Source organism: Amia ocellicauda, chromosome 9 (assembly GCF_036373705.1).
Source record: "Amia ocellicauda isolate fAmiCal2 chromosome 9, fAmiCal2.hap1, whole genome shotgun sequence".
In the NCBI taxonomy this organism is placed as follows: Eukaryota; Metazoa; Chordata; class Actinopteri; order Amiiformes; family Amiidae; genus Amia; species Amia ocellicauda.
This window is the reverse complement of record NC_089858.1, coordinates 24689065-24701337: the sequence shown is the minus strand read 5'-3', so window position 1 is coordinate 24701337 and position 12273 is coordinate 24689065. Positions and strand designations below refer to the sequence as shown.

Here is a 12273-nt window from a genome sequence, read left to right as displayed (position 1 = left end):
TTGACCTTCTGTTGCATTCTTGCTGAAGCTGGTCTAAAGAAATTCTGGGTCATTTTACATTGTCACAACCTAACCTAGTGACTTAAACAGACCATGACTGCCTGCTGAGACTAGTTTCTACACTACAGAATATATTCATACAATGTATTGTAGCACTCAAAACTAACACCATTCAATTGCATTGCTTTTGGAATGTGAAAGACACTGTTCAACGTCTAGGGCTCAATTTTTAAAGAATTACATGTCCCCCTGAATTTTCCCACTTTGCACAGTTTAAAATCTCATCCGAGATTCTTTATAAAAAACCCATATGTGACCACATAACATTATGTAATGATAATAATTCTGTCTTAGCACTCTTTGATGCAATTCACATCAGATTCTTTATTATGGGCATTTCTGCCTGTATTATACATTTCCCAACCTCATGTGGATAAGTGGATTAATGCCCACCCTCCCCTACATTTATCAATGTAACCCTTGTTAGTGACCTTGAGTAAAACCACTGGCCAAATACATGGTTCTAAAACTATGTATAGTTATTTTATATATAGGTTGGACAGGCAGAATAAGTGACTTTTGAAATGGGTGAATACTTTTTACATTATTATTAAAATAGATAAAATGCATCTACGTGACACATTGGTGTCAGTAATTAAGTTTTTGTAGACGGAAATGCCCTAATTTGCTCATAATCATCAGATCAGCGGAGCCACCAGAGTGTGTTTAATTGTTCTGATTGGCTGTGGATGATACCAGAATTCTCCCATGGCTGTGATATTGGAAATTTAATATTTCAGAAGTGTTAAAAATGAAAAATAAAAAGTGTATTGCTCTCTCAGATATTTATCTTTTGTGTTCAGTCGCAGCAGAACATTAGTGTGGAATGTACCGGTGTTCTGAAGTGGGAAAAACAAACAAACTATATCTTATGCTAGTTGTGGTTACTTTTTTGACTTTGCACTTTTTTATAAGCCCATTTTGGTGTATCTTCAAATTTGAGAGACACAGATGACTGAGAGCTGTGGACATTAGGCTGTTTTTACTAAGTGATGTCATCATACCATAGTGGCAACACTTTTTTGTTTCTGTACATAAATGTACTCTAACATGTGACTCTGTCAGTAGGTCTCATTTCTGCCTTATCTGACTGAGCATCCATTCTCATTAGTTGCTGCAACATGAAAGGAGCCATAAAGCAAAACTTACACTATAGTAACCCTTATCTCTGTTGTCTAAATAATTCACCCTACGGCCTGTTAGAATACTGCTCTCAACTTGCTTTTGTTTTCGTAACTGAACAGAGATGCAGAAGCAGTCAAGACCGAACCTGTGGCAGAACTGTAATGTGGTTCTAATTGTCACTGCCCTCCAGAGAGAGCAGTGAAGATGTAAAGCAGCATATATTTTTTTAACAGCCAATGTCTCAAAACAGAGTGTCTAATATGATTATTCCTGTCTTTATTTAAAAACATAGGCTCACATTGAAGTGCAGCTTTGATTTCATTCCAAAGAGTGTGGCTGCTGGAATTGTTATTTTTGCTCTCATGCTACAATTAACATACTTTATGTGGGTAGTTATTGCAAGTCTCCCATATGACATATACAACTAAAACAATCTGTCTACTCATGCAGGCCTGAATGCACACACTAAACATGACAGGATGCCAAAACGCATGGGGAGAAGTGCACATTCCACAAAAGTATCTTAACTAGAGTAAGATTTCTAACCCTCTCCCCCGACTTTCCCTTTCTTCTTCCATTCATTTTGCGTCTTTAGTTAGTCACTGATACGGTCTCACTAAGAACAGCATTACAACACTTAACTTTGAATTTCAATTGACAGTTATTGGAATGCTTTCGAAATGTAGTAAACGTTTGCTGTCATACCACATGGATTTGAATAGTGGTCTCTTTCACGGTGTATAGTGGAGCGAGGTGGGGTGGGATTGTGGGTGGGTTGGGTAGGTGTGGGGTTAAACATTTACAGTTTGGCTATCGGTTCCATTTTCACAACACTGCTTAAACTTTTTTTGTTTTTTTTTTGTTTTGTTTACAAAAATAAATTTAAATCTGGAATGATCAGCTTTTGTTGCTCATTCGCTGTCTCATTTTTATTCCAGGAAGTTCCCTCTGAAGCAGGGAGTGTCTGCATATAAAATGGTCTGCAGTTCTCTGCTTCATAGGTCAGAAGCTTGTTTATTTTGTTTATGTGGCTATGCTCAGTCCCAACTAAATTGTGTTAACCTGTATCAGAAAAGATCAAATTGGCAACATCATGTGACTTACATCACTTTTTCCATTTCGTCTCAACATCCTTTTAGTAAAATTGGTTAAGGATTTAAAATATTTTTTAATATATAAATATAAATTCATACTTCAAAACAAATCTGCCTAATTTTTTTTATTTGATATAATGCAGTGCTATTTTTTTAAATAATAAAATATTTGGTAACTAAAAAAATGAATCTGAAAACATTGGGTGTCTTGTCTTTGCAGAGGCATTTTTGAAGAGAAACTTCAATTAAAAGACCTTTTATTTCCCTTAAAAAAACAAAACAAAATTGTTATGATGCAATGACTAAATTCCTTTAAGCTTCCCAAAAAGAGAGAGAAAAGAAAACCTCATGAAAAGCAACAAACTAAAATTGGGAGACTTTTTTTTTTTTTTTTTTTTTAAAGAGTGGAAAAAAAAAACAAGAAAAAAAAAAAAAAACCAAAAATAAAATCATGCACAAATTTCGCTGCTTGAATGGGACTGCTAGCCAATGCAGGTGGAAATGCCTTTATTTACTGTGAAATTGTACACACTGCAGATGCGACCTCCACCTCCTCTTCTATGTCCATGGGAGGTCCTCGCAGTTCTTTTACTGCATCTTCCAGCCCCACCATGCACTCCTCTACCTCAGTCACTGACCGGGCCACCGTTCGCGACAGCTGCACTCCGAGTGAGGGGGTAAGTAGTCGAGGAGTTGCAGAGATACTCGGGAAGGATGGCAAGCTGGCCGCAGCGGGTGGCAGTGCGGGGAGCAGCAGCAGCAATGGTGGTGGTGGTGGCGGCAGTGGCAGCGGTGCTGGCCACATCGGAGGCGGGGCCCAGCAGCACCAGACGACACCCTCCAAGCGGCGGACGGTCCTGAACATCTCCCCTCCGCCCGAGGACCTGTTTGATGACAGCCGCATGTCCTGCCAGGACGAGGTCACCCTGGACTCGGAACAGAGCAACAGCATCTGGATGGACGACTCGGCCTCCAATTTCAGCCTCATGAGCTCCAGCTCCTACAATGACAACACCGAGGTGCCGCGCAAGTCTCGCAAGCGCACGCCCCGACAGCGCCCCGGCCCCAAACATGTACTCGCCGATGAGGCCAGCATGGATGTGTTCAACGCCGACAGCGCCAAGGGCCCTCACTTTGTCCTCTCCCAGCTGGGCTCAGATGGCAAGGCCTGCCCCAAAGGAAGGTGAGTCCTCCAGTGTGCCCTGTGTTAGTCCAGCTGTGAGGGGGAGGATCCTTTTGACTTGTCCTTCAGGCTCTGGCAAGCAACCATGGGTCCTCATTCAGAAATCCCTTTTTCCCCCCTCTATATTCTAGTTGAAATGAAAGGCCATGACATAGAGTAGTGTGCACTTTCATTCATTGGATGCAGGGAGGGGAAAGGGTGCTTAACTTAACAGGTAGTCTCTTCTGCAGTCTCTTCCCCCTTCCTTTCCCTTTTTTTTCGCATTGAGGTGTGCTCTCCCCTAGCCCCACCTCCCTGACTTTCTATACAAGGCCAGAGCAAAGTGAAGAGAACATGAAAGAGCAGTGAAAAGGAGATGAATGTAGGAAGGGAATTTGTAATGACTTTATGGCTTTAAACTCTGGTTCCTTTGGCCATCTCCTTTGAGTGCAGTGTTTATTGAAGTTGTAAATGAAATTGCAGTTGGGGAAAGGCAGCACACTCCTTACTGGCAACAGTAAAGTTTGTTTGCTGTAGACTTTCATGCATGACTTCTCTGAGAGTTATACATATGCACAGGTCAGAAAAACAGAGCTGAGATTGTTCTGTATTAAAAGGGTGCGGAGGGGGGAGGTCTAGACCCTGCTATACTGAGAACAGAAGTAAGCCACTTTAAATTGCAGTTTATGTATTATTTCCTTGATTTAATCAGCACTTTATTAATCACTATGAAAATATTCATACAAAGAAATCAAAAAGCCTTTCCTTCCTCTTTTATAAGAAAGGGTTAGATTCAAAGACGGGGTGGGGTCAGGAAGCTGAATCACTGCATCCAAATCCTCCTCATTGAGAATTGCTGATATGTGAAGCTGGCTCCTATGTTCAGTTCTTGATTTCGGGGGGGAAAGCTCCTAGCCAGCAGTAGTTGTGCTGTACTTCCTGAAGTCTACTCTCATGCTTCACCATGTGACCTGAAAGACCTGAGTAGATTTGGTTTCTCTTTGAAAGCCTGAATGGTTCTTGACACTTCAGTTAAATTTGCTTTCTGCCTAACACAGGGCCTGGTGGGAGCTTTATTAGTGTGTGGACAGGATCCAGGTCCAGGTCAGGCTGTCCTCCACAGAGATTAAAAGGGCTAGATGCCAACGCCTGGCTTATCCTTCCAGTCCGTTGTTAAAACAAACACAATCTTCACATTCTGGAGGAGCCTTGCAGCCCCAGGGGCCTGGGCTGAAGATCCAGCTCGAATGATTTGTTGCCATTCTTGGCTCCAGCAGCCCTTAGAGAAACAACTGGAATGGCTCTCCAAATGATGAAAGTGAAAGGCCTCAGCCCAGTATAAGTAATTCAGCAAAGTTGCCTGACTTCCAACTAGAACTACTGCTAAATAAGTTGAATTTGTACATTGAGGCAGAATATAAAAAGATAAATAAATAAATACAAATCTGTTAAGAATAGAATTTCTCGCTATTCACCCTTATTGAGAGCGCATATATTTAAATAGAACAGCGTTTCTCCTTTCACTGTCCTGCGCTGTTCGTATGAACTAATGAACTGAACTATTAATTTTAAATATACACGTTTTGTATTTTGAATATTGTTTCTTCTATACAAGTAATTGCATTAATGTTTGTTTTGATATGAAACCGAGCATACTTACCCGGATATCTCAATGACATTCCTTGGGTAAAATAACTGGTGCTAATATTGCTTTGTTAATTTTGAATGCACGGTTAGGAAGAGACTATTACCAGTGGAGGTAGTTTTGGCTTTGTTTTGGAACTTGTTGGAGAGGGGATGACCGTTCCAGCTGTGTTTACCTGCGCAGAACCTGTGTGTGTGCTTAGAGCGCGCACATGCATATAACCTCTTTATGTTGCACAGCAGTTCCAGGAGTGCGCACCACTTGTCCTAGTAGGGGGGGCAGATATATTATGTTAATTATTTATTCCCATATTTATGTTCCATCTTAAAAGTTTATTTCTATATTAATCCCTTAAATATAGTCTATAGCAAAATATTTTGGGTATCTGTTTAAGTTTCATTGTTATTGTTAATATTGTTATATGTGATGGTTTGACCTGGGGAAGGTGACCCTACGGAACAGCTGTAAAGCTCTCAGAAGATTGGGATCAGGGATGAGGGTTGGAGGTAGTTACAGACCTCCTGCAATATAACCGGTAGGGCTGTGCAATATGATATATACCATGTGATGATAGAAAATTTATCGTTTCATATTATGCTCTATCGTTTACTTCGTTATATTGCAAATCCCACTCTTTACAGCAATATTTTTGGTCATTTGGATGACGCTTTGCTTTCTTCATGGTTTTTCCACACGTGCCGGATGCGGCAAGAAATGTGCATCAGAAACACAGACATGGAGGAGAGTGAACTTGACACAGAAAAACCAAAATAACCAAAAGACACTTTAATGCGCAAACGCACATGTTCCACCCCACTCTTGTCGCCGGTCTGCAGGCACCCCCGACAATACGCCATCGCACCCCCCAGCCCCGCAAATTTAGATGTATATAATTTGTATAAAATTTAAAGAATAATTGTTTGTTTGCATTTTAATACATTTGAAAGCAATGCAAACAGATGCAGAAAGTTTAATTTTCTTTTTATTAAGATGGTAAGGTGTTACAGCAGTTTATTATTATTATTATTATTATTATTATTATTATTATTATAACTATTTTGTATTAACACGTGCTGTACTGGTAAGTACCCGGATGTGCTAAATCTCCCTGAATCTGTACCTTTACAGCGCATGTGTTGCGTGATTACTATTACTTGTGTTATTGTGGTTATGTGACAGTAAATCATACTGTATGTGTGTGTGTGTGTGTGTGTGTGTGTGTGTATATATATAATATATATCCCATAACAACATAACACACGTAATAGTAATCACACAACAGTTGCGCTGTAATGTTTCATTCTGCCTATATTTACCATGACAGCCTGCATGTGGTATTTGTTATTTTTCGATATTTAATGATTTACTAAATACTTTTGAATGTCTGTGGTCTTATTTTGTAGCTTGATTGGATAAAAACAAGAAATATCGAGATATATATTGTGTATCAACCAAACTTCTAAAAATATCGAGATTATTTTTAAGTCATATCGCCCAGCCCTAATAACCGGTGTTGGCATGTTGTAGGTGTTTCCCAATCGGACGTGTCTTGAGTTCGGTGGAAGTGATTTTTTTTGTGTTTTGTTTTTCAATAAATGTTTTGTCCTTTTTGCAACCACATTTGGCATCAGACTCCGTGCCTGATATGTGCCACACAGCACTCCTCTACAATGCAAAATTATACATTAATTTATCCTTAAATATCTGCGTTGCCTTTCGTTATTAGATTTTGATGCCCACAGGTGGCAGAAAAGAAATCCTCACCTTAACATACGTACTCTACAGTGGCTTATCCGCTTCAGGGATAGCAAAATAAATGAGGCATCCTCACCACTGCTTATGCCAAGATGCACATTTTATAAAACAAAGAAATTGAAAATGCTAATAAGTATGAGCATACATGTTTTAAGGCTGTCCCTTGAAATGGCCTGTGTGGTAAGAATATCTCCCCCTTGCAGTTCTTCAGATTGTCCACAGAGTCCCACGCAGAAGGGCTGCTCCCTGTCCGGACAGTACCCCAGTAAATGTGAAGGGAAGGAGCTGAAGATCCTCGTCCAGCCAGAGACCCAGCACCGCGCCCGCTACCTGACCGAGGGCAGCCGGGGCTCCGTCAAGGACCGCACACAGCAGGGCTTCCCCACTATCAAGGTACTGCCAAAACAAACAGCCTTCCTCTCTGGTACACTTACCAAACAGGGACTACTTCATTTGTTTACACAGCAGAGCCAAAAGGGGGCTCATTTATTTTGTATTTGAATTTCGGTTAGCCCTTGTCACTGTCCCCCCTTTTAATCTGTTATCAACCCTCTACAAATCCCCAGTTTGCACAATACTCCTGCAGTGAGTAAACGCACAAGTCACTGGCAAACCTACACACTTCTTCCAGTTCATGACTCATTACTCATGACCCACCCCCCTTATGAAAAGGATATCCCACATGTTTAATGTGTTTAGTACATCTGATAATACCTGAAAAAATTGACAGCATGTTTACACAAAATGTTTTTGAGAATATATATACACACAAAATATATATGCCCATTGATTACTTTGAAGAGACATAAAAGGGGTTAACATGAATAGTTGAGCATCTGTGGGTCCTTGAAATAACTGTGGCTCTTCATGCCCTGACTTGATTGCATGTCTTGTGTGGTTGTTTGCAAAGCCAAATAGGCTCTTCACAAGAAATACTCTACACAGCGTATTTGAAATGTTTGCCAACCAAATCTGTAAAACCTGAAATTTATAGCGAGGGAGAATGTTACACATTAATTAAGCAATTATCACAAAATCATCATACGTTCAGCTCCTTGTAACTTAATGTATTAAAGTACACCTGACACTGAATATTATACAATAACATGAAGCAATCTGTAGCACCCCAGTGACTAATTTAAATAGCTATTGTCAATGTTTGCTTTTTACATGCATTAGACTCTCAATTATCTATCTGCAGGTTATACGATTTGCAGATTTAACCATGCACTTGATATTTTAACATAAATTAGTATCTCATGGATTTTCTCTTAAACCCAAATTAATAATCTAAAAAGAGTTATATGGTATATTGTTATTCTTGGAAACATTTATTACAAGTCTTAAACCGAACAAATATGTTCTCCGGTTAATCTGAAATATGTAAGTTTGCGTGTCTCTCTCTCTTGTGTCTACATACATATAACTTTGTGTTTTTAATTATTAATTTATTGATTTTTCCCCTCCACCCGCCAGTTGGAAGGTGTCAACGAGCCAGTCGTCCTGCAGGTGTTTGTGGGTAATGACACAGGGCGTGTGAAGCCACATGGATTTTACCAGGCCTGTCGAGTTACGGGCCGCAACACCACAGCTTGTAAGGAGGTGGACATTGAAGGCACCACTGTGATTGAAGTGTGCCTGGATCCCAGCAACAACATGACATTAGCGTAAGAAAACAAACTCCTCTGTATTTTGCTTATAGAATAAGCTTATCTAGCCAGTCTAGAAATGAAGATACATAAAAATACGTAAGGCAAAAGTCAAAGTATATCTGATTTTATTTAGATATCGCACCAACTGCCCAGTAGGGTGGATACCAGAGATTCCCTTCGTATCAGTTACGGGTGCAGCTGAGCAGGAGTGAGCTTCCTGTTGTGTAACAGCTGTCTCTCTCCGCAGGGTGGACTGTGTGGGGATTCTGAAGCTGCGCAATGCTGATGTGGAGGCTCGTATTGGAGTGGCCGGTTCCAAGAAGAAGAGCACACGTGCCAGACTGGTGTTCAGAGTCAATATCCCTCGCCCTGACGGTTCCCTCCTCACATTACAGACCCCGTCATCTCCTATTCTGTGCAGTGAGTACTCCGGTTATTCTTAGGCTCTGGCAGAGGGGCCTTCTAGGAAATACATGGGGCTCTACATAGTAGTGTAACCAAGGAAACAGTAATGGATGAGAGTTAGGTTAATCAGCTGCTTCTGTTGCTAGGGTTCAGGCAGAGGGAAGGAGGTGAGAATGTTTCCTGATACCTTCTCTTTCTGAACCTGCTTTTAGAAACTGGTCTCCTAAATAATTTTCTCCTGGAACATAGTGGTTACAGAGAGGAAATGTCTGACATCCCACCAATAGGTGGAAGATTCAAAATGATTACAGACCCATTGAAGCCTTTTAGAAGAAATATAGGTTATCATAACCCTGGTTCCCTGAAAAAGAAAGACAGCCATTACCTAATGGGAAGAGCCTTCTGATCTGCCAATCATTTAAAGCATGTACCAGAGCTGCGCAATAGGGGCCCTGCTGGCAGGAGGAAGACCTGCCCCTGGCGTCTGTGAAAAGTCTCCTCCTGACTGCAGCTCCCTGCCATTTCTTCATCAGGAAGGTCGTCTGGTCGAGCGACCCCAGAAGAGTAATGGCTGTTTCTTTTTCAGGGAACCGGGGTTATGATAATAACCTATCATTCCCTTTCAAATCGAAACACAGCCATTAATGGGAAGACTATACCAGAGCTGTCGTGAGTCCTGACAACTGACTAAGCCTAAACCCACATTGACAAGGATAGCAGAGCCTCACGGCACCTGAGGGCTAGCAGTTTGAAGTACCTGGGAGCCCATGCTTGGGCGCAGCTGGTCCGCCATGTTGAGGAGGTAGAACCTTGTAAAGGTCTGTTAACCAGACCAGGTCGCAGCATTGCACTGATCTTCAAGTTTGGTACCGTGAAAGAGAGCCCACAACTTGTCCCTTCGTTGAGTGCGCTGAGATGTGTTCAGGCATGGGAACATAAGCAATCTTGCAGGTGAGCCAGATCGCGTCCGCCACCCAGTGTGCCAGTCATTGTTTTGAAACTGCCCTCCCCTCCCTCTGGTGGTGGAACTGTAGCAGACAAACTGCTGGTCTGATTTGTGGCTCTGCGCAGTCCTCCGCATATAGCACCTCAAGGCCCGGACAGGGCAATGTGTGTGTAGTCTGCGGTCCTCATCCAATGTATGTGGAGGGGGATGGAAAGTCTCCAGGACAATAGGTTGGTTTATGTGGAACGCCGACACGACCTTGGGCAGAAAGGCCGGGTTCGTCTTGAGAGTGACTCTGTTGTTGCTTCCCGAGAAGATCAGACAGGCTTTATCCACAGACAAGGTGTGAATTTCACTAATTCTCCTTGCTGACCTAATCGATGCAAGGAAGGCCACCTTGAGCAAGAGGGAGCAGAGCTCCATTGTGGAGATGGGCTCAAAGGGAGCACCGCTTAGTCCTTTTAGCACTAATTCCAAGTCCTAGGCAGGAATTGTGTCCCTTATCGGTGGTCTCAAGCATCTTGCACCCTTCAGAAACTGGATCGCCAGGAAATGGGCTCCTGGGGAGACATTGTCAATTTTATTGTGGCATGCTGAAATGGCAGCCAGATAAACTTTTAGCATGGATGCAGATTTCCCATCTTTAAGCAGCTGTTGCAGGAAACACAGGATTGTCTATATGGGGCACGACACCAGATCCACACGTCTCTCTAGACACCAGTTTTGGAAGGCTGACCTGGTGGAGGGGGCCCTGGCCAACTGCAGTGTTTCCATGACATTAACAGGAAGCCCCAGAGACATCAGGCGGTGCCTTTCAAGGACCAAGCCCACAACTGCAGCTGCACTGGGTTAGGGTGCTACAGCAATACCTCTGCTTGGCTCAGCAAGTCCCGTCGAAGCAGAAGCTACCATGGATCGGCGCTGATCATCTGTGCCAGCGTCGTGAACCATAATTGTCTTGGTTACCAGGGGGCGATCGGGAGAACTTGAGCTCCTTCCTGGCGAATTCTCTCCAGTGTCAGTGGCAGTGGGGGGAAGGCATATAGCAGTTCCCGTGACCATGAGTGAGTAAAGGCATCCACACGCAGGTGGCTGCCTCCCGTCTCCAGGGAGAACCACAGAGGACAGTGGGTTGTCGCCTGTGTAGCGAAGAGGTTGACCCAAGCTCATCCCAGCCTCTTCCAGATCTGCTCCACCACCTGAGGATTCAGTCTCCACTCTGAGCTGTCCGCCACTGTATTGGACACGTCCCTGGCAGGTGTATTGCCCGTATGAAGCGGAGATTGTCTTGCGCCCACAGGAGAAGTCTACACGCTACACGATGTAGTCTGGGGGAGTGTAGGCCACCACTGATGTGTTGTCCGTCTGAACCAGCACCTATCTGCATGCCAGACCATTGCGAAAGTGGTGCAGCACCACTCGCACTGCTTGCAGCTCCTGTATGTTGATGTGTGCAGCTTACCAGAGGCTGTTCCACACTCCTTGCACTCCCATCCCATTCCAGACAGTGCCCCAGCCTGCTCCGGAGGCATCTGTGGTGATGAAATCCCATATGTGCGGGCATCTGAGGGGGTAGCCGAGGCGCAGATTGTTCAGATTTCTCCACCAGGACAGTGTCGGCCAACACATTGAGGTCGCTGTCAGTGGGTGGTGTTTGTGTCTCGCTGGGTGTAGCTTGTGGGTGTTTACCCAGCGTTGCAATGGGCGCATATGCGTAACGCCCAAGGGAAGAATTTGAGGCGGCCACCATCAGCCCCAACATTTTTTTGAAAATTGACCAGCTGGAGAGTCGAAGCCCTTCTGAATGACGCCAGGCATTTCTCCAATGACTCGATTCTGTCTCTGCACAGGTAGGCAAGCATTTTCTGAGAGTCCAGCTTCATTCCCAAGAAGCCCACCATCTATGCGGGGTCGAGGGAGCTTTTCTCTGTGTTAACTTCGAGACCCAGTGCAGTCACATGACGTATGACCTCCACTGTATGAACACCAGCCAGTCGTCCAGGTAGTTCAGGATCCTTATCCCCTTTGTTCTGAGGGGGGCCAAGGCTGCGAGGAGGGGGAGATAGACTGCACCCTTGCTACTGAAGCTCGAGAGGAAGATGAGCGCCGCCTGTTTTGCCTTCGCGGAGAGACACTTGCAGGGGGTCCGCACGGAGCCGAGCCCACAGAAGAGCAGCAGGCGGAGCTTCCACTGTGGCGGGTGGCCCCTGGAGAGTTCCTGGCTCTGTTACTGCACGTGGCCTACACAGCCCCCTTCTCCCGTCAGTGTGTTCTGGGCATGCTCCTCGCCCAGACAGCGCACGCATTGGTCATGTCCATCATCCATTGCCCTGGCACCTGGAACAGTGGTGGAACGCCCCCTTCGGCTTCATCCCAGTTAGAAGATCCGTCCAGACCCTCTAAGTAAATCGACAACTTTTAGTGGATAT

The 12273-nt window shown here is 43.8% G+C and overlaps 1 protein-coding gene across 2 annotated transcripts in view; it reads left to right on the top strand.

The window, feature by feature from the left end:
- Nucleotides 1-12273, top strand: part of nfat5b (nuclear factor of activated T cells 5b) — a 58517-nt gene that overhangs the window by 33166 nt on the left and 13078 nt on the right. The window contains exons 1-5 of one of the 2 annotated variants that reach the window (XM_066713808.1): nt 1985-2186; nt 2817-3462; nt 7045-7234; nt 8318-8508; nt 8741-8913. In XM_066713808.1, the coding sequence (XP_066569905.1) occupies nt 2840-3462; nt 7045-7234; nt 8318-8508; nt 8741-8913 (1177 nt within the window). In that variant the 5' untranslated portion in view covers nt 1985-2186; nt 2817-2839. Of the gene's footprint in view, nt 1-1984; nt 2187-2816; nt 3463-7044; nt 7235-8317; nt 8509-8740; nt 8914-12273 lie in introns of those variants that run through there. The other variant, XM_066713807.1, reaches the window with a different exon arrangement.